The sequence below is a fragment of the Notothenia rossii genome (assembly GCF_949606895.1).
Source record: "Notothenia rossii genome assembly, chromosome: 7".
Taxonomy (NCBI): Eukaryota; Metazoa; Chordata; class Actinopteri; order Perciformes; family Nototheniidae; genus Notothenia; species Notothenia rossii.
This window is the reverse complement of record NC_136905.1, coordinates 25409778-25432197: the sequence shown is the minus strand read 5'-3', so window position 1 is coordinate 25432197 and position 22420 is coordinate 25409778. Positions and strand designations below refer to the sequence as shown.

General features: G+C 39.3%; 1 protein-coding gene across 4 annotated transcripts; it reads right to left on the bottom strand.

Moving 5' to 3' along the window:
- Positions 1-229: 229 nt before the first annotated feature.
- On the bottom strand, positions 230-21337 carry LOC307045744 (protein cordon-bleu-like). 4 transcript variants are annotated; one of them, XM_079691668.1, is made up of 8 exons: positions 21226-21337; positions 20851-20977; positions 8203-8397; positions 5556-5766; positions 3189-3417; positions 1540-1584; positions 630-718; positions 230-334 (listed from the first exon to the last, which is right to left on the bottom strand). In XM_079691668.1, the coding sequence occupies exons 2-8, from the start codon at positions 20877-20879 to the stop codon at positions 245-247; spliced, it is 888 nt and encodes a 295-aa protein (XP_079547794.1). In that variant the 5' UTR covers positions 20880-20977; positions 21226-21337; the 3' UTR covers positions 230-244. The 4 variants fall into 4 exon arrangements, with proteins under 4 accessions (XP_079547794.1, XP_079547797.1, XP_079547796.1 ...); XM_079691671.1 differs by lacking the exon at positions 1540-1584; XM_079691670.1 differs by lacking the exons at positions 20851-20977; positions 21226-21337 and adding an exon at positions 9456-9594.
- Positions 21338-22420: the final 1083 nt, after the last annotated feature.

The window sequence follows — 22420 nt, the reverse complement described above, 5'->3', positions numbered from 1 at the left end:
TAAATGGACATAACAACAGGATCCCTTTGAACAAACTGACCTAAGTAATACCTTTAGCTTGTCCAATTTATTCTATGGATGCAACTCAATTATTGATCCAACCATGTGGTAATGTTTGAGGTTAGTTAGTAGTTTGTTCTGGATTGTAAAACATTTCAAATATGTTCCTGTTATTCTGTCCACCCATAGCTTATGATCAGAAGGTGAGATAACAAAAAAACTAATCCTTCTCTGATTTCACTTATCACATCTGGACAATGGACACAGATGTGTTAGGAATACTTACATCGGATTGTGTGTCACAGTCATCCATGTCCATAGATGTTGTTTCTGTCTGCAAACGGAGGGCACAGCTAACATGCAGCATTCAAGAATATCTATTATTTGCATGCACCACTCAAGGATAGTTTGGAAAATGTTACACCATCTCATAGTCCTCATGTGCAAATGAGTCACTGCTAAACTTTGTTGAGAGTTATGATGACTTTCATGCTGCTCTTAACTCTCTAATAATCTGTATTTATAGCCAATGTCAGGTATGATAATAAAACAGAATTACACTGCTAAAATAAGATTTTCAAGGGTCGGATTAATAAAAAAACATATCAGCAACAGAGATCTGGTCTTACCTTTGTTTTCCTCTTGCTGAACTGGAAGATACCCAGAAGGCCTTTCTTCTCTACTCTGCCCAAACTGTCAGTATTAGAGCGGATGGACTCTACAAAAAGAAAAAGAAGAGCAGAAGGAGAGGAGTTGGACAAGATACTTTCAATGTGTCATAAAAGAAAAAGAAAAATAAGTTAGGTTCAATCTCAGAAAAATTAGATTGTTAGTAACTGTTATGATCCCAGCATGCATTGGTTAGTAAGGGCAACAACAGAATTCAGTGAGGGATCCCCATGGAAGTAGAACACTGTAAAACACTCACGTGTATTTAATTGAGTTTTATCCATATGATATCCAATACATTTGTTGTATTGTATATTTGCATACTTTAATTTGTCATTTTAAAACATTATGGATTGGTCAACATACATACTGCACCTGTGTTCAATAATCACAAACTGAACATAATCATGTACTGGGTTTTCTCAGCAGAGGGCGCTATAGCTTCATTTATCTCAAAGAGCTCCACTGTCTATGTAACCTTCAGCGTCTACAAAGCAGTAAGTAAGAATGTGTCATGATAACACTGTTGGCTTGAGGGCAGGGAGGGAAAGTAAACTAACCTTGAAATTAAATCAAACAACTATACTACTGGGTTGTTTGGATTCCAAAATAAACTAGGCAAACTCAGCTAAATATAAGTAATTTCAGAATACACAGCACTGATAATGTTATGACTAGGAAAACAATTACAATAACATTAGAAACATAACATTATGTATATGATGATAGGTGGCTAAGAAGCAAAAATGCATGTCAAATGAAAAGCAACAAAGCAGGGTTAATAAGCAAGCAGCAGGACATTGGGTTACACAGCTACATTTAGTTGGAATTAGAAACACTGAGGAAGACAAAACGTATCATGACTAATACCTGAGTAGTTAAGAGCAGGAGCAGAAGCCATTTTAGGCTGGAGAACTGGAAAACATGACAAGGTTTAAAACAAATGAAATCATTTATGGATAACTGACCTTCATGGAATACAATAAATGAATCTGTATTTAAACTTTTGCAGCAACACAACACAGCAGGCAGCATTCCACTAAACAAATACGAAAAATGTAACCATAATTTGAATGTTCTCCTTGATAAACAACGTGTACTTCATGATAACAGTGAACGGTGGAATACCATACTATAACTAAATGTTATAGTATTTGACCATTAACAATTGCAAAAGGTTCTAAATGTTCTTGAACATTTCCTTAATTACCACAAGCCACCAGCTTTCCCTCTGAGATCACCCTCTGGGACAAATACAATATCTATAAATACCACTGGGTGTGGGCTGTTACTATGGTAATGAGCCTATTATCAGATCTTAGACCATAACTCAACTTCCTACAAGATACTGTAGGATAATGATTTACAATTATAGTACCCAGAAGGGATACACTGTATTTACCATGGTTCATGTTGAAAATAATATAATTGGAAAAACAACAGGCTATCGTTGCTGCTCGTTACAATATTATTGACTGCTTGCATACAACTCTAAGTCAACATGCATGCCATGCTGTACAGCAAACAGAATACAATGTTATTCTGGTTGTGGCTCATAGCACTGGAGTCTGTTTAGATAGCTGCTACTGGCTGGATTTGCATTGGATCCATACTGTGCACTGCTTCCTGTTTAGACTCAGGGTCTTTGAGTCTCTTCACAGATTTGAAACTGAAACTCTGGTTTAATGTGTTGACGGTGAGTAAAAACAGTTGATGTTAAACTTTCTGTCCACTAACTGAAAATCTGCTTTCCTCCTGAACCCGTCTGTGAAAGGGTTAGAGGGGCAGACAGGAGATTGTTTTTACTGATTGCGAAAAAAACACCATTTCTAATTATTGGGACAAATGTGAATATCCTCACATGTCTGTCCTAAAAATACTTTCCTAGCTTAACATGTCTCCAGTGCAGCACCACACCCTTTGTTCTGTACACATGATAGAGAATGAAAAAAAATTACATAAGTTCTCTTTTTATTTTTACCATGCATTTAAACCTTTGCTACATACCACTGTCGTTATATGGTGGTTAAAAATAAAGCTGTCACATTTGTGGGAAGGTTAAATCTTCACTGTTTCTGTTTGTATACAGATTCATACACGTTTTTTATGAAGACATTGTAGTTGATTAATATAATATGCTTGACTAATTGAGGATGATATTAATTACCAGGCCAACATCTGATAAAATGACACAAAGGCTGGACGAGCCAAGTCCCCTATCAGTGTCCATGCTGACGTCTTTATCTGCTTGAATTAGTTTACTAACATTAGCATAAATCAAGACTGTGCTCTATACATCCCCCACAAGTGATTTCATTTCAAGTATCTTTATAAAATCAATTATGATGTAAAAAAAACACTGTTCCCATAAACCGCCTATTTCTAATCAGTTTATTATTAGAAATGTGGATCTGCTATAGTTTTAATGGACGGTTGTATTAAATATTAAGTAAATTGAAATATAATGAATTTGATACACAGATACAGAAAATAGACGGAATCAAGCAGTTGAGGATTACCTAGACTCTGATCGTGTACGTAGAGCTCCTTGAGCCCCAGGTCCAGCAGAGATCTGTCCAGCGGTAACTCGTGGCGACTGATGCCGTCCTTCAGGAGCAGGACATGTGCCGGCTCAAATTCACACTTATCGCAGATGACTGGTATCAGAACCTGGAGCGGCACCAACGGGTTGACCCGCACCACTGCCTTCTGGCTGCCGTGGTAGTTCACCATCAAACGCACGGTTTTCTGATACAGAGAGGGGAGACGGGTGGAAACAGTTAGACAGAATGTCAGACTGGATGAAGTAAAATGCTACTTAGGGAGGAATCCCTTTTCTTAAAGATATTTGTTTCTCCATGCAGTGGAAAGTAGAAAGCTAGAGAAGTGGAGGTCCCATGCCGGCTACATATCTACATAAATAAAAAGAAAGATTTTGCCTTCATGTTAGAATTTAGACAAATATAATCAAAGCTTACTGACTGACCGAGCACAGATATAATGTATCTGATTATTTAGGCAGTTCAATGACTACCATCATAATATCAATAAATACATCTTAAACATAAAAACCAAAGAGTAGTCAGCATATGTAATGTAAAAATACGAGGCAGCGAGAGATAGAGAGAAGGCAAGGAAACTTCAACAATGGGTAACTTAAGATTAGACTTTGGTTGCTGACGGAAAAAGTGATATTTAATAGACAAAGAATGAGCAAGTTTTGTGCATATGTGTTTACATTTATACATGTGATCTAGGATGTGTGTGTGGGCGCAGCATTGATGTCTTCCTTCCCACACATTACATAGTGTTCTATTATTGAGAACAGACGTGCCACTCTGTACAGTCTTTATCACTGAGTGGTGTACATCAGCCTCTATAAAAACACAATCTGAAGTCAGGAATTCATAAAATGCCTCTTCAGTTAGTGGCTTCTCAGTGACTTTTCAAGTAGAGGGACATTCATTTGTATGTGTCAATGGTGCTTCAAATTCATGAAAGCACTTCTCCAGAAGGTTTTGAGTTTCACAGTCAAAATGCTGCTGTAGATGACAGCACAGAGTAAAAGAAAAGCCAACTGCACCAATTTAGTGCAGTTATATCCAAAAACATTGTTTAGATTTGATTGAATTATTATAAAGTACTGTTTGTCATTGTTACTTTTTCTGTTTTACCAGGGTAATGTGTCATGCTGTTGTTGCTCGTTTTGCTGAGCTAAAGTCTGCCTGCCACTGATTTACTGAAAAATTATATTGTAATCCCCAGGCGCCATGCATAATGGCAGCCCACTCCTCCCTAGACCCCTATACATTTCCCCTCTGTATGACGAATAAAGGTATTCTGATTACATTATGTCTAACCTGCTCATTTCAATTTAGAAATAGCTCTAACTTTTATACAATGTAGTTCAACATGCGTCTCTAGTAACTGACCGCTGAGTGTTCAGTATTTCACTCAGACTAGGGTTACAATGAAAATACAGAGAACGAGGATGACTGACAGAAGCGTCCGAAATAGCGTCAGCCGCTGGCTAGAGGCCAGACGGGGTCAAAGGGAGAGAGAGCAGCCAGTGAGCCCTGAGAAGAGCAAAGAAATAATGCATGGTAACTAAAGGTAAGGCACTCATCAAATATTCAAACTGTAGGAGGAGAGCTGAGGAGAGGCAGAGAAAACAAGAGAGGGCAATGCTCATTAGAAATAAGTTTGTAATAGCACAGTGAGACGTAGAGAAATATAAAAACAAAACAGACACACTTAAGACTGAAAAACCGGTGTATAAGAACCACGTCCAATGTCATGCTAGGCCAGTAAATCCCAATTGTCCTCCTACCTTAGCATTGGCCCTTACAGGTTTCTCTGGCCTTGCTTTCTGCCAGCAGTCAGAGGTAAAGGTAGAGAGGGGAGGGGCGGACATTACATAGGGCTACAGGGTGAGGAGCTATAGGACATGCAGACTCCAAACTATTATATGCTATCACTAGCATTCTGGACTATAAATAATCTATATTACAAAAAACATAGGATGTACACTCTTATTTCATATATAATAATTAGTTGAAACATTAGCTGTCTATAAAAAAAAACACAAGAATCCAATTCAAGTCCAACAATCCAATATGCTGTAACTCGTACAAAATCCTTAATAAGATAAAATAAGATGTACTTTATTAATCCCAATTTGGGATTTTTTTCCGTTGCAGCAGCATAAAACAAAACAAGGCATTGCACATTACAAATTATAAAAGGCAAAAATCGATAAGACACAGGGAGCTGCTGTAACACGCTGCCACCTAGCATGGCGCCAACAGCGAATGATAATAAAAAAAAAACACAAATAACGAAAAAAGAACATCCATATGGAGGTATCAGGCTCTGCTGTGACTCACCTCTGGCACTTTGGGCGCCGGTCTGCGCACCACTTTCTCCTCCCAGACTTTCTCCTTGATGAGGACACAGGCCACGTTCAGGGAGCCCAGCAGTGCGTTGGGCTTGAACCCCAAAGAGTGGCCCTCGGGCGTCAGCAGCTCCAGGGTGTGCAGCGCTGGGTTCAGGTGGTGACGGCTGCACTGCTCCACCAGCAGGTCCATCAGAGCCTTACTGAGAGAGGGAGAGGGGGGGAGGGACCGAGAGGGGGAGGAGGGTAAGAGGAAGAAAGAACCACAGGAGGAGATGAGGAGGGAGACAGAGAGGAAGGAGAAAAATATAAGGTTACAATGCCTAACAAGCTTTTGTTCTGCTTAGGAGAGTAGTAATAACTTGATACGACAAAAGACTTCTTGATACACACAAAGAATAGGATTTTGAACATCAACAGGTGAATTCACTCAGTGCTTATAGCACCTTTGTTTGGCAATAAATTGCAACACTTAAGATGATGCGCTAATGATTTTTCAACACAAACACGCTCTATGTGGCATGAATTAAATGTTGTTTGTGCTTCTAGAACACAAAATAGAGGCTGAGTTAAAAAGGAAGTATAACATGTATGTAGGAATTAAACCAGACAAGAGAAACAGTATTATGGATACAATATGCCGTGATCTTTGCTGACACCTATAATTTCACTTAAACTGCGTGTCGCTAACTATCAGCGCATGGCTGATTTTTGTAAATTAAAAACTTTGACAATGAGCCTTATTGAGAAATAAACATTTTCTTTCGTGTCATTGGTCCAGGGGTAGAAGCCGCAAAAGTCATGAAATCCCTCAATGAATTCGCTTCCCAAATGTTATCACAGATATATTGTAGTATAGTACTAAAAAAATAAGATTAAAAGTGTATTTTTGTCTTAATTATTTTGTATATTTATTTTTTGTTTTTGGCTGATGATGACAGGATTGTAAAATCTTAAAAAGTACAAATTGAGAAATCTTACACAAATATAGAATTATAAGGACAAAAGAAAGTTTAGCTGCAACAGAATGTCGACTAATCATTTAGGTGACAGATTTTCTGATAATAAATAATGCAACAATGGCATAAATTGATGTTTTAAAATATATGTCTTAATGTATGTCTTTGTTAAGAAGTTGTATAAAATGGTCTAACTTCTGCAAGGGAAACAAATACCAAAACACCAACAGATACTGTAGCAGAGAAGCCATTTATCACATTCTGATTCAATCTGCATGATTTATCTAGACATAAACAATAAAAAGGCAGGGGCAAAACAAGTGGCATCGAGATATAATGACAGGCAAATTGCAGAGTACTTGTGCTATGATGAACTACTTATGTCCATTAAGCCACAGTAGAAGCTCTGAGGTCTTCTTCATTGCTTTGTGCGTGTGTCTGTGTGCAGCTGATGGGGAGGCCTGCAGTACTACCTGTCAATCCTCAGATAAAGAAACCGAGGGACAGTCTCCAATGTTTTCTGGGAACAGCCAGATCAGATGACAGAAGTGAGAGAGATACCACTACAAAGGACACCATTGACGATCACTACAAATGGACCCAGTCTACAACTAAGACGACAATCTGGAATCAGCAGAACCGGCTCCTGTGTCACTATGTGATTCTTTACATGATTTTAAAGATGGTATGTTCATCAAAAATAACTTGTCAACCGGTAAACCCCCCATGGTTCACAAGAGGGATTCATTAAGGCATCTTACAGAGCCAATTAGTGTTCATTTTTACCTTACTTTGCTGTTTAACTGCAGTCCTGCTTATAAAATGTTGGAATAATGATGAGTAGCACTACAGGGACATCTGTTTGAGATCATGCAAAAGGCATAACATTTGTTATGTATTATTCTACACAATCACAAAATGTTTTGAACTAAATAAATTGTTTTTAAATCTGAGCACCAAACGTCTGCTGTATTCAAAGCAGGTATTGCTAACTTAATTGGCTTTGTGTGACTGTCAATGCTCACACAATAAATGGTTGGGGATTTTTCTATTTAGCATTTGATATTTATGACACGTGTGTTTATGATACATTGGCCTTATCTTATCTTTGAACACATGAACTATCCCAGGCTATGATGTTGTCAGAAGAGGAAGTGTCAACACAGCCTATCTGAAGCCTTAATGTGTTATCATACATTCCATTCTCCAACATGATTAAGAGTACGATGCTAACATAAACCTATAAATAGATTTAAGGAATGATACTGTAGGCAATCTGAAATGGTTAATAAAAAGCCACGATTTTTATGTGTAGAAATGCCCCTGTTTAGTAAGAAAAGGGAAACACCTTACTTTTACTACTTTTAAAAAGTAGCACAGTGACGCCTACTGGACTAAAGTTTGTTTATGGTTCTAAAAGACCACCTTGTCGTTCTGTAATAAGGAGGCATCCCTGATTTTCTGCCCCAAAAGAGAGAACCTCATTAGGGGCAGGGAGCTTTGGCAGGGAGCCTTCGTCTGGCAACTATCCCGGCTGAAGCTTGTGCTGAGACTGGGAATGGGACCCTTGACAAGGCCCCATGGCACAGCAACCAAAACAGGCAACAAACGGGTCTCATGCTTTGTCTGGCCAGGGTCAGCACATTATTTCATGAAGAATTTGATGGATTGCCCTCTCACCTTCCATCCTCAGTGACAGCAGTCTGGTGTCCCTGGGGGAGGGTGAGCTGTAAATCCACAGTGGGCCTCAGCAGGTTCTCCTTGGCGTTCATGTCTGATGTCCCTCCCCCATCAGGTACAGCGTTTCTGAAGATGTGGCGTGGGGCGGGTAGAGGGACATGTGGCGGGGGCGGGGCACGGGCCTTCATTCTCTTCCTGAGAGATGACAATGAGACAATTAGAGGATGACATGATTAACTTTCAGATGCTTGATTGAGTTTCCTACATTCTATTAGGGTTTTCCATGTATGGCTTATGCAGGGTAAAGATCTGAGTTTTATAACATATCATATTTACTGTTATCAGATCCTAAAAGGACACATGACGCGTTTATTGAGCCAGCCTATCCTTCTGATGCACATCCTGACTCAATTTTATTCACTCAAAGAATTTCAAATTTTTAAAAAACATTTCTGTTTGTCATGAGTTCAGTCAATTTTAACAGGCTTGTGAACAGACCCCATGATTGTGATTCTGTTGGTGACACAAGCTTTCTCTTCACTTAGATTACATAACAGCACACAGATATGCTGAGCCGATCCTTTTGGTTGTCAATATGATCCTGTCCTCAGCAGCTGCTTATTCAATCTGTTCCTAACACTCCTCTGAATAATAATTAACTATTCATAATAACACCCTCTATACAGTAACATCACTCTTAGTACTCATGCTTAACAAAACTAAATCAATGTTTGTTAATGACCTTTACTTCCACACCAATAGCTTCCCTTTATTTGATTATTCTTCAATACCTGAGCAGTTTATTTAAGACAAGCCCAGTGAATGTTATCAATCAGTAATACTTCAACGTGGACATTAGGTTGACTAAGTTGAAAGAGTCCTTTCCTTGGTAAAACAGCGACTGAAAACATCTGATAAAATTCAAATGTTAGCAAGGCCATTTGGTTGGCTCAAGTTCCAGGCATAATTTATGAAAACAAAAAATACCCAGAAAGCAAACCACACACAAACTACAGTTCACATGGGTGGGGATGTGGCAGATGTCAATGACATGCCGGCGACCAAATGCTCCTATCTGCACACCTGACCTCGGCACACAAACTGTACTTAGCCCGACACAGACAGCTGATTGGACAGGAATCAAACACTTCATTCTGCTAACGATGACAAACTGCTTTTCTATAGCACACACTACCTTTCTGTATTCGCAGCACAAATATTAGCTTTAGGTATCATAATAATATTCCACTCACGTACAAAATGTCCTTGTGTTGATGAAGTGTTCCCAAACAGCTTTATATCAAGCTGTTTATAAATCCAGTTCTAAGAAATAGGCACACCCTCTCAGAGAGAATGTGTGTACTAGCCAGTTTCCTACGAGGTATTCCTGCCGACTAAAGGAAGAATACCCGTGAACCTAGCACAGTGAGCGGACTCTAACCTGACTGAAGTTAACCATTAACAACCAACCCTCGCCCACAACACCTATAATGTCATTGACTTATTATGCAATGCACAGTGTTTTCAGGGGGTAATACATCATGGGAATGACAGACTATACTTTATGGTTTGTCAAATCACAGTGTGGATCATGTATAATCACCAACTGCATGAGACCTGACTTAAGGCGCAGTTTTATCACAAAAAATAAAGAGAACAAATTGATTTTCAGGAGGAATAAGAACCTGTATAAGGATGATGTTTTTATATTTTTCTTGTCAGTCTGTTTTTTCAAAGGTTAACAGAAATGGGCTCTGTGGATCTGTGCTACTGGGCCTCATCCAGGTCTAACACAGTCAGCTAGTATCCTCTGCCTCTCGCTTGCTGTTTGTCTCACCATTACATTTCCCTCTCTCTCCTTCCCGCTCGCAGACACGCACAAAGCCCCCTTTAGGAAAAGCTCCGTCTCCCACAGAGTTAGAATGAGCGAGTCTCAACAGAGACAGAAGGAGTGTGAGAGTAAAGGAGAAGCAGGGAACCAAAAGCAGGAAACCCTGCTCCGGCACAGGGGGGCAATAAGTGCTGAGCTGCTGCAGGGACCGAGTTACAAATGGGCTCACACACACGCACACACACAAGCTCATACAAGCGTGCACACACACAAACACACAAACACACACAGGTTACTAATGGACCTTTCGGAACCTCTCAGCTCTTTTCACCTGACTAAACAGCATTATCAAAGATATCTTTATTTCACGTCCCTCTTTTAAATGCTCAGGCCTAAGGTGTTTATAGCATCAAAATGTGTTTTTTTTTAAGTTGCAAAAGGAGGAATCCAAACAAACAGATGCTGAATTATTCTTAAAGCACTAAAAGTTTCTATAGACTAATTCGGTCTAAAAAACCCATGACAACATGTGAGAGGCTAAAATAAAGAGAGTACACACTACACAGTAAGTTGAGTTTTTGGTCCACAGTTTAGATACAACAACAAATATACTTATTGGGGGTTTACATTTGTTAATGGTTTACCCACAAAGAGCAAGTGAAAAGCTGCAGATGTTGGTATTTTATTTATATCCTCTTACCCTGCAAAGAGTTTATTGAAAGGATGCTTCAACAAAGATAATTAAGTTATGGAAAGTTCCATAAAAAGGCATACCGAAGCAGATATATTAAGGTTTTGACTAAATAAAACAGTAATTGGTTGGACACGGAAATATTTTAACTAACACTTAGTTATCAACAAAATTATAGTCTGACAAAGCATTTGGTGAATGTTTGGTTGTTGTCAAATATATATGCTATTATTAGCGAGTGAATTAATAGAGTTGTGACGATCTGTCTGTGCTGGGTCTTGTCATGTCTCGATCTGTCTTTGGTTTCCTGTTTTATTTAGAAAAGTGTTCACCCCCGTCTTGCCTGTTGCTTCTTGTCTCTGTGTTCCCTGCTACGTGATTACCTGATTGTGTTCACCTCGCGCCCCTGTGTTTTCTCCTCCCTCCTCACCTGTGTCTTGTTTGTGTGATTAGTCTTGTGTGCATTTAAGTTCTGTTTTTTCTGTCTGTCTGTCGTTGTGAGATTATTGTTTGTTGTTGACTGTGTTCACGGGGGAGGGCTCTGTATATTCACTTGTAGCCTTGAAATAAAGGTATTTTCTGTTAAATCTGCATTTGGGTCCTGCCTGCTTCACTCAACCCTGACAAGAGTATCTATAAGTGTAATGTTTATAGACTGTTATACCTGTTATACCTTTATAGGCAGACATAGGCCTATAGGCAGCCGACATCCTACTGCTGTCTGTCTGTTAGCCTCTTTAATGATTAGTCGGAGTGTGTACACGTTTGTGTGTCTAACTGCAGTAAGAGTGAGTGTGTGTACTTAAGGCTGCCTCCTCCCTGACCCTACTATTACTGTGCTGACTGATCAAGGCACAGTTGCAGAGCCTGGGTGTGTGAGCGTCAATAAAGAGATGGAAAAGGTGTCTGAGGGTTCCAGGATGTAGGCAAAAATGTAATTCCCTTCAAATGACAGGTTTGGCAAGATCACAGCGAATGGCGTCGGACTGCATTCAAAATGCAAATCCATCAATGTCACACTCAGATTACTGTTGTTATTTGACAAGTCAAATGACATAACACTGCTCAGACACACAGGAGACTACCTAGAGGATTTGCTTTGAGAGGAAGTAACTGTAAGTGACAGACAGTTATTTGTAATCCCATACTGTGTTGATCCCAGCCATGGAAACAAGGCCTAAATGTTCCCACTCTGGTAGGCTATACAAATAATGGAATATATTAGTTTATGCTCTGAACTGTGCTCTGTCAGCAAAACCACCACCAAAATAAATTCCATTTGCAAGTGGCCTACTTTTTTGTCAAGCAATATTTTTCTGTTATACCCATTTTCTTTAAATCGTTCCCTCGCACCTTAACTCATGTAAATATAAGTTGCTTATTGTGTTTGTGATCTTTTCATCACTTTCATAAGGATCCAGTTACAATTTGGGGAAAAATGGTCAGTCTTTCAGTGATACCTACAGTATCACTGTACTGTAAACAACTAAATCTGCTGCAGATGGGAGTCGATTGAACTATGACTTATACCAGCAGACAGAGACTCATCGAGTCAGTAAGTCAGGCAGAGAGACAGCCGATAAGGCAGACAGACAGACAGACAGACGTGTCCCCATTCAGAGACGGGGCTTCTTTCTGATGAGTCTGTTGTTCAGTTTCAGACAATAGGAGTACTAAAACAAAGAGCCACTATCCTCTAATGAAGACAACCAACTTGAAACACTGCAGATTATTTGGGCACATCACAAACTGACCTAGTTTTACTATGACAAGTTTTGTGCATTTTAAATAAATAAAAACAAATCAATATCTACTTTTACAGAGGTCCATCCCAGAGATTAGAACAAGGAAACACATATGTTTAAATAAACTGCCCTTGTCCCCTGGAATAATTTAAGGATAGAAGGACTTTATATCAATTTTATCCCAGAAACGTTTTAAAAAGTGTAATGGTCTAATGCGTATGACACTTTTTTCGTATTTCATTTCATTTCGAACCTTTATTTATCCAGGTGTATCCCATTGAGATCATTGATCTCTTTTTCAAGGGAGATCTGCTCAAGTAAACATAAAAACATAAACAGAACAACAAAAATGATATCATACAGCATCATTACAGGGATTACAATTTACATAACTATCCACATGAACAGGTACCAACAGCTTCCGATTGAGTAGCATCCAACCGAGCTTTAAAAATATTTAGTGGCACCAGATTGCTCAGTTTCCATTTCAATTGTAGACTATTCCAAGACAGTGGAGCTGCGCATCTAAATGCTATCTTCCCTAAGACAGTCCTAGCAGTTGGCACATTTAATAAAACTACAGCATGCGATCTCAGGCAGTAGCCACTTACAATTCGCCGTGAGATCAGGGAGCAGATGTAGGATGGAAGTTTCCCTAACATGGCTTTGTATATAAAAATGTACCAGTGACTGAGCCTCCGCACAGTTAGTGAAGGCAAACCAGCCCTTGCATACAGGGTACAGTGATGGGTTAATGCTTTACAGTTTGTCACAAATCTCAGTGCACTGTGATACGCAGCATCTAACTTGACCAGGCAATTGGCAGGTGCATTCATATAAATCAAATCACCATAGTCAAGCACAGGTAAAAAGGTCACAGTGACTAGCCTTTTCCTGGCCTCAGTATTGCATATTAACAAAATAGTGTGTTTATTTCTTGTGCCTTATCGCTTTAACTGCCAGCACCACCATTTGGTAGAGCACATTTCGCGTCTTGATATCTTGTTGAAAAAAACAAAAACAAAGTTGAACTTCATCTGATTCAGCCAGCTCTACCATTTGGTTGACATGTTATGCACAAAACAACCTCTAGATGTCACTGTGGTTCAAACAGAATGCCCTTCAGATAGCTTCAACTGAGAAAGTTGGCAATGCTAAAAATTGGCCTTTATTGGTAAGCTAGCAATACGACTTTTTCAGAGTTTCAGAGATGTTTTATATGGTATAAAATATGGTAAATAAATGGCTAGATTCATGGTAATATTACTAAATATAGTACTGCCTTATGAGTCTCAGAGTGAAACAGTGATAATAATTTATATAGCACCTTTCATGCATGGCATTCAGCCCAAAATTGCACACAGATGAGCAAATTAGGCCAAGACAGGATATAGACATTTGCTGTTAGGCCAGTGGTTTCCTGTTAGGCCAATTCAGCATATACAGTAAGATGAGCAAGTATTTTTTTTATCATGAAAAACACTTTACATGATTTTTTTCCATTTTATTTTTTTTACAATTATAATTTATTATCTTTTATGAATACATCTGGTTGTATATATTGCTCATTTTCCATAAAAGAAACAAATGTTTTTGAGTTTGTGTTTTATTTGAGTTTGATACTGTACTGTATATGATGATTGTTGAAAATGTACTTTTACCATAGAAGGCCAGCTCGACCATTTGGTAGAGGCTCATAAAAACAAAACTGTGTGGTCAGTCAAAAAAAAAATGTATTTGTGCTTATTTGTGGCCCATTTGATAAGAAAATGCAACAAAATAATTTTTCCATAGCTTTTTTCTTGGTCCGGCAGTTAAAGGGTTATAGTCCTAAATAAAGGTAGTAGTAATTTAAAAGAATATAACTTGGCAACTCAAGAGAATACAAATAAACTATTTTAGGAAATACTGCAAACAATGTCCTTTAAAAAAATGTTTAGCTTGTTTTTACATTGCTTAATTATTATATAAAGATATATAAATGTGAATATAGAAAATGGCCTCAGTTAATAATCATTCAAACCTATAATATAGTCTAAGTGATGTGCATCAGTAGAAACAACAACAAAGTAAGCATGTTTTATCCCTGAGTGCCACTTTGTGACCCCACCCACACTCTTACATGGAGGCACACTTGTCTGTGTGCACACTTAAGTTTTAACCTCTTGGTGTGCATTGGACACATTGTGAATGATACACATCCCGGACCCTGAGCCACTCTCTCTGTCCTGCTACATAGCCAGCATGCCCCCTTGGGTGTCATGGTGTCCCCATGGCAACCTATATTTACACCACTTGACTGCGCAGAAGAGGGCAGACCTCAGTTTAGTAGCAGCTGTCGATTTTGGGTGCATACACACAGGGACCCGGAGAGAGGAGGAGAAAGGAGCAGGGGCACAGAAAGCAGGGGAAAGACTTTCTGTTTTAGAAGTGAGTATTGGAGACATAAGAGGTTTTTTAAGGGTTTGTTTACAGTTGCTATAGGCCCACAAGCAATTTAGCATATGCCTTGATGCGTATTACCACCCAACTGCAATGCCAAGTGAACTTACTCAATGATAATGACTACAGAGGAAGTCCACCATAACATCCATGCCAGGTGAGAGCTCAGCACAATGTGTTCAACAGGAGTGCAGAATCAGCAACAGTAACATAACAACCCCAGGGAGATTAAAAACAACACCGCACCTCAGGTGCTAAATTAATTTGTACTCCTCTGGATCAATTAGGTTGCTTACAGTCCTTCCAGTTATTAAAGGGTTTGAATTCAGAATGTATTCCCAATGTTCTCAGCCAGAATGAGGCCCCGTCCACACAGAGACAATATCAGTTGAATCCGCTAACGTTCTCTATCGTATAGACGGTTCGTCCACACGAGGCCGACACGGAAACGCGGATTCGGAGCCCAAATCCGATACCCTTTGATAACGGCTCCCAAAGTGGGTAGGTCTGAGGACGAAATACTTGCGGCTCCGTGTGTACTCCCTATACGGTCATGTCCTTAATCAATGACGCCATAGCCCCGCCTCTCCCCACCTCTGCTGCTCACCCCCTTGTCATTGCTGATGCGTTTCACCAACAACAACAACAACAATGGCGGATCACAGGGTTGCGTTCGTGCTCCAGACGCTACTGACCATGATACAGATTTTAGTGCAAAATCTACAGCTCCTCTACCACAACCATCAGCAACAATAATAATATAATATAATATAATAATACAGTAATAATAATAATCGTCATCGGTCTTATTCGCAGCTTTTGGTGTATTTTGTGACTGAAGTACAGCGCCACTTACAGGCCCGGTATATGTACTACACCATCTCCAGCGGGTCAAGCGGTCTCGTGTGGACGGACACGTTTCTTGAGCCGATTCTGTGTGGACGGAAGACTTTTTTGATATCGAATTCGGTTCGTTTTCGTCTCCGTTTCGTCTCCGTTTGGACGGGGCCTGAGTCAGTAACTTGTGATCCCTGAGTATCTGTTTCACACCTACTTAAAAGAGAGAAATCCACTTAGTGTAACAGCATCACACCCAACTTCCTCCTCTAGTCCTCCTGTCCTCTTGTGACCAGTGACACAGAGGCATGCAGTGACAGATTAACACGAGACATGTTCCCAGACAATAATCATTCTCCAAAAATAGGAGCAGGAAGCCTTTTTCTCTCTTTTGTCAAGGAAGCTTTAAAAAGATCCCTTTGAAGACCTTATTTGATCAAATATGACTGACACTTCTGTAGACCTTTTTGAATTTTATTTGTCATTACTTTCTTAACATCCTAGTTGTTTCCATTCAGACATTACTAACCACCTTTATTCATGGAGGTAGATTTGAAGTGACTTAAATAAAATACAAAACCATGTTTTCTTAATGCTCTTTACACTAAATGTAAAAATCCAGCCACTCTACATTTTAAATCAGCTCAATGTTGATTGAGAATCTCACTCAGAAGAACAGAAGAAAAAAGGGAAGGAGGGATAAGGAAGGTTGGCAAGAGGGAATCTCAGGTGGCAAAAAGCCCCATAGGGCAAAAATCAACAAGAAAGGGAATATAAAAAGGTAGATTGGTGGAGTCTAACATGAGGAAAAAGGAAGGAGAGATGGAATGTAGAAACATAACAGCAGGAAATGATAATTACGGTAGTCCGTTCTCTATTCCCTAAGCAACTTGTTCAATTAGATCGAGCTCTGGTTGGAGAAACAAGAAGAAAAACAGATATTGTTGCTCTACGGGTGATGCTCACGGGCACCCAAGGATCCTTTGATTTGAAAAACATACAACACAAATAAGTGGGAACCTTTAATAAAAAATGTGTCAGGTCTTCCTCACCCAATCTAGACATTTAAGGGATTTTGAATGGCGAAAGCTCTTTTACCATCCAATCATCAGGTCATCGAAACACATATTTCTTAGCATTCATTGATGCCCTTTTAAAGGAAAGCCAACACATAATAACAGCCATGTTTCCATAGCTTCTGTCAACTTGACACCTGTAGCTGATTACCGTTGCACAATGTGGTTGTCAATAAAGAAGATAGCAGAGGTGTTAAAAAGCTTCAAAAACCATCGCAACTTGTGCGACAGAAAGAGCACTCCGCCACCTCAGCGTTATCAGGCAATACCTCTGCTATGGCCTTCAGATGGTGTGAGAGGAGTCCGTCCAATCTGAGCACACACACATGCGATCCGTCTGTCTTCCGCTCTTGACAAACCCACATACCACAGTGACTAACATATGACTGCAGGCTTCCAGGAATAAATCTGAGCAGCCCATACAGTAGCAGCTGCAAAATAATAGTACAGACTGATACACTGTACCTAGATACTTGAGATCGAGGCACGCTTTCTAGTTAAGGTATGACCTATACAGCTTCTTTCACTAAAGAGAGAGGCAGAATAAAGGTTGGTAAATGTAGTCGGGCCTAAGGAGCAGAACAATCTATTAATACAGCCGGATTAGATGTCTAAAATGTTTCCGATGTATCATGGCACGGCTTTGGAGTAAATACAGTCAGAGAGCTGGTACTGCTTTAATGTGTGGAGCCCAATGACCTAGTAATTATTCCTAGTGTTCATTAACCACACTAGATGTTGCTGGAATTGGTTATGACACATTACTTAAAGATGAGGAAGTTCTCATAAAATGTGAATGATGGAAACATTTAATTAACGACTTAAGGAATAACTCATACATGGGTGAATGCAAAAGTTTTAACAGGCAGTCTTGTGCCATGTTTCTTTCTTATGAAACACTTAAAATGAGCAAAGGTTAAAATGTATACTTTTCATCTAAGAGTACTTTGCTCAGACTTCTCCCGTACAGAACATGCTTTTGGAAGCATTGCATCCACTCCCTTTCTATTTAAAACGGGAAGGCCCAGCCTGTGAAGTGAATGCAGACGTTACCAGATGCAAACTGTACTGCTGCCAACAATGTATAGCCTCCAATACTCCTTCTGTGCCTATATCAGCTTTCACAGGAGTTCAATTTAACCCATCATAAAAATAACCCAACATTTCCAGATGTGACCACATTCACTGAAACATTTTCCTCTTTTCGGAAAATGAATACAGTACAGCTTTCAAGAAAAAGAGAAAAAAAGGAGAGGAAGATCCCTGAGTCAGCACGGCCGAGCTCGTGGCCGACCGCAGGAACCTTAACTTCTAAATTGAGTTTTGTGAAAGATAGGGTGTGGAGCTAGTGCCCCATAATTTGAGACCTCAGCAGGAAAAGACACAGCACTAAGGGATTCCATTATCGCACAATGTCTCTCCCTGAGACTATTTTAAGACACACAGTATGGACTGACAGACACACATGGCATACATGCAAAGGGTGAGACTGACATCTTAGTCTAGTGGGCACAGCTTTAAATTGATGAGCATTTACACTGCAGCTAGCAACTGGTGTTGATATCCCTCTATGTGCAGTGCTCATGAGTGCACACAGGCTAACAGGACCGTTGGTAGCCAATACTTATCTCTGTGTGTGTGCTCAGGTTAAACAGACAGTTATATGTAATCCCATACTTTATTTATCTGGGGTATCTGCCAGCCCGCTCTTCCTGTGGTTGAGTTTTAAAACTAAACAGATGCATTTAACGTCAAATGTCTGACCTACCATCAGCGAGGCAGATGGCAACACAAAGCAGGATGTTAAGAGTGGTTGGGGCTTTTGTATTCTATGAACGATTTGAGGAAATATGTAGAAAAAAGAAATGCACCTAGCCTGCGTGTACAAATGGCAAAAAATGTGTTTGTCTACGTCAGGGTCTGATTGGTTGATCGGGACTGAACCATGTGACCAAAATAAACTCACAAGGCTTTGATGCGCACACCTGATTGTCACTGACTTCATGCATCTTTTATTACCTGTGTTTCATTAGGGCTGGGCTATGCTGTGTAAAGTAGTTACTCACTGTGTGATGACGAAAGAGAAATCACAACACAAAGGGAGTCATCATGGTAATTTATGTGGGCAGAAATGTCACACACTGACCTGCATCTCTGGTCCACTGCCAGCTGACTGTGAAACCAGACGACTTTGTAATTTGGCCAAGAAGCTCTTTAGTATCTGAAGCACTGTATTTAAGAGTATCTGGTTAAAGGGACCTTTACTTGAAAAATCAGGGGAGAAGTAGAGCGAACCTCAATTCAAAACAAAACAGTATCACAGCATACTTGTGTTGCTAAGAACACACATGTATTATCTGCGCTACACTCCTGTTGAGCCTTTACTACAAACATACAGTACAGTATAGATACATTTATTTAAAGTGTCCAGAAGAGCTCAAGCATGATAGATAGAAAAGGTAGAGTCGTCTTAAGGCCCATCACAATCAAATATTATTTACTTATGGTACGTCACATACGCAATTTTGTTTTTCTCTGTATTCCTCATTGTGTTAACCATTATAATACTTTGTGTTACCATGATTATTTACTTTTTATTTTGTGTGGTTTTATCCATTTATTTTTTATTTCATTGTTTTCTCCCAATCCAATTTAAATGTATGCATGATGTTAAGAATTAAAAGTGAATTCCTCATTGAAAGAGCGCTCTTTTTATGACATTATATTATGTAATATCAGTGGTACGAAATTTTCTTAAAATGACAAGAATATTGTTTGTCGCAATTATTTACAACAAAAATAAGTTATCGTGACAGGCCTAATGACAGCAGGACACAAGAAAACTACATATTTAAACAATAATAACAATGCTGACATCACGTTTGTCTGACATCTCATCAAATAAGAAGCCCCAATGTACCCTATCAGTGAGTACCTCATTAGCTAACTCATATCCATTGTAATAACACAAGACAAAGTAGGCCATGGAAGGCTGTAATGGGTCCTTTTTGACCATTCTATCAAGAGAAAATTACCAGACGAGTCAGAGTTCAACTGTATGGACATTGTTCTTAACGGTAGCATACTGTGGAATCAAATGTAATGTACAGTCAATGATGATTAAAGGTTGATCTGTTGATGTGATCAGGTGACAAATCTCCAAAAATGCCACACATGTGATGAACAGATAGGATGAATGGAAAAAGCATCACTACTGTACCATGTTGTCTTAACAGCTGATGAACATACCAGAGACACAAGCTCCAGCCACACCCCAAACAACAGATCATGAGCACATTGTGGACAGCACCTGCAGTTGTTACTGCTGTTGTTTTTCCAACAGAAAAAGGCCATGCCTGTCTACCATCCACTCCAAACCAACTGTACTGTTACTCTATGCTCTGCTCCAGAGCTGTATATTCATTGTGTGTGTGTGTGTGTGTGTGTGTGTGTGTGTGTGTGTGTGTGTGTGTGTGTGTGTGTGTGTGTGTGTGTGTGTGTGTGTGTGTGTGTGTGTGTGTGTGTGTGTGTGTGTGTGTGTGTGTGTGTGTGTGTGTGTGTGTGTGTGTGTGTGTGTGTGTGTGAGAGAGAGACAGAGGGCAAATGGAGAGCAGATTAGCCTTGCTGCTGGAACACTCTCTGTGTTGTCAGTACTGACATATAGACCACACATGCTTTTCAAGTGTTGACAAATGAAGTTACGGTTATTAAGGACTGTTACTCACAATTATAGTCGTAAACGTTTACTAAAAATATTATGGTAATACACGTTATAGGCTATGTGTAGTGTCACGAGAAACTTCACACTGAGAACCGCAAACAAGAGATATTGTTTGTGGACTGTGATGATCTGCGCATATAATGCAGAGTAGACAAATGTTCCGTTAAATGTGCGCATCGTTTTTTAGCAGTCAAACCCAGGCTAGATTAACTAAACAGTTCATTTTGAGTTACACAAACCATCGGAGGGATAATATTGAACTTGAATTAATTTGATTATTCTGTACTTATTATTTAAGTACTTACCCTAAAGGAGGTTTTGAGGAGTCAGTCATTGCAGTGATTTCCAACTTCAGATGATAGCGGTGCTCGAGCTGGGATCCAAAAATCCGCAGTTGTCGTTAAACTCAGTAGATTTCCATTATGCCACCACCTGCGAGTTAGCACATATAACTTTAATTTGCTTGCTGGACTCAGTTTTCTTACCGTTTTAAAATGTAAAAAATGAATAGTTTTTGGCAAAAACACAACAATTGATATGTTCTATTACAAGTCCAACAAGTGACAGTGCGCGGAGATGACAGTCCTGCCTGACCTGAAGCAGAAAGACCGCAAAGTGTCTGTGAAAGCTACTTACGACCTAATTATCGATACATATTGACTATATTAAGTCCAACTTACTCTTTTCAATACAGCCTCATTATCAGAGACTGAGTTACATCCACTTGATATAATCTTCGCAGTCCCTCTGGTTGATTTACCCTCGAGAATTGTCAAGACAATTGCGTTCATACATTCAACTTCCGGTCTTTTTTTCCAAAATAAGAGTTCATATAACACAATCAAATCGAAGAGTAATATATTCTTATTTCAATATTTACTCTTTTTGTTGATTATACAAGTATACAAACTACTAAAACACACCTTATTGGATGATGGACACACACACACTTGGATTTTGAATATAGTGGGCTATGGCCAACAGAGGAGTTACTTACAGCCAGAGACATTATTACTATTCAGTTTTTTCGTTTTAATCAATGTATCTGATATGCTTTCATGTGTTTATCCATAACGTGCGAGCGCAATGAAGCTAGGCTGTCTGACCCATATATATCTATGGTCTGTCCCCCTGAGAGAGTCCACTTTTATTTTCAAAGCAATGCCACATGGTTTCCTGTCTATTGCAGCTGTGCTTTTCTAACTTGCTCCCTCGAGCCAGCCTTCGTCAGCAGATCTCACGTCAATCATCCTCCTTGGGAATTCACCATAGACTGTGTAAAAATTCACTGAGCGCCAGCTGAAAAACCACAGCACCAATGAGATGTACACAAACAAACTAAATATGGCTAACAGTGAAAGATATAGAGATAGACATATAAGTAAGATACATTGATGTTATTGTTTTAGTGTTATTATTAATATCGTGGTGGTTGTTGTTGTTGTACGTTGGGTTTACATGTTTTGGAAAAAGCCGTTGTCTCGTTGAAATTCTATGAATTCAAATATCTTCTCCCGGCAAGTTTCTCCCAGCATGCTTTGTGCTCTGTTGCCCATCAAACACCTCCCTGCACAACAACAATATCATTCTAGACCAGCAGAGGTCAGTCATAGACAGTTTAAAGTTTAATGTACAGGTGGTTTACATAGGGTAAGATCATGGGTAAGATAGAGAAAAGTCAGGTGTGAAAAAGCAATAGGCCACTATAATGACAACCATAACAAGACAAAGAATGTGTCTATAAAACAAAAAACAAAACATCTAGTGCTAGGAGGTAAAGGTATCGAATAAAAGGGTCACTGTGTCACCAAAAATGTTTGGGACATACTTTCACGCCCTAATTAATAGGAGTATGTTTTTAGAATCATACTGGAC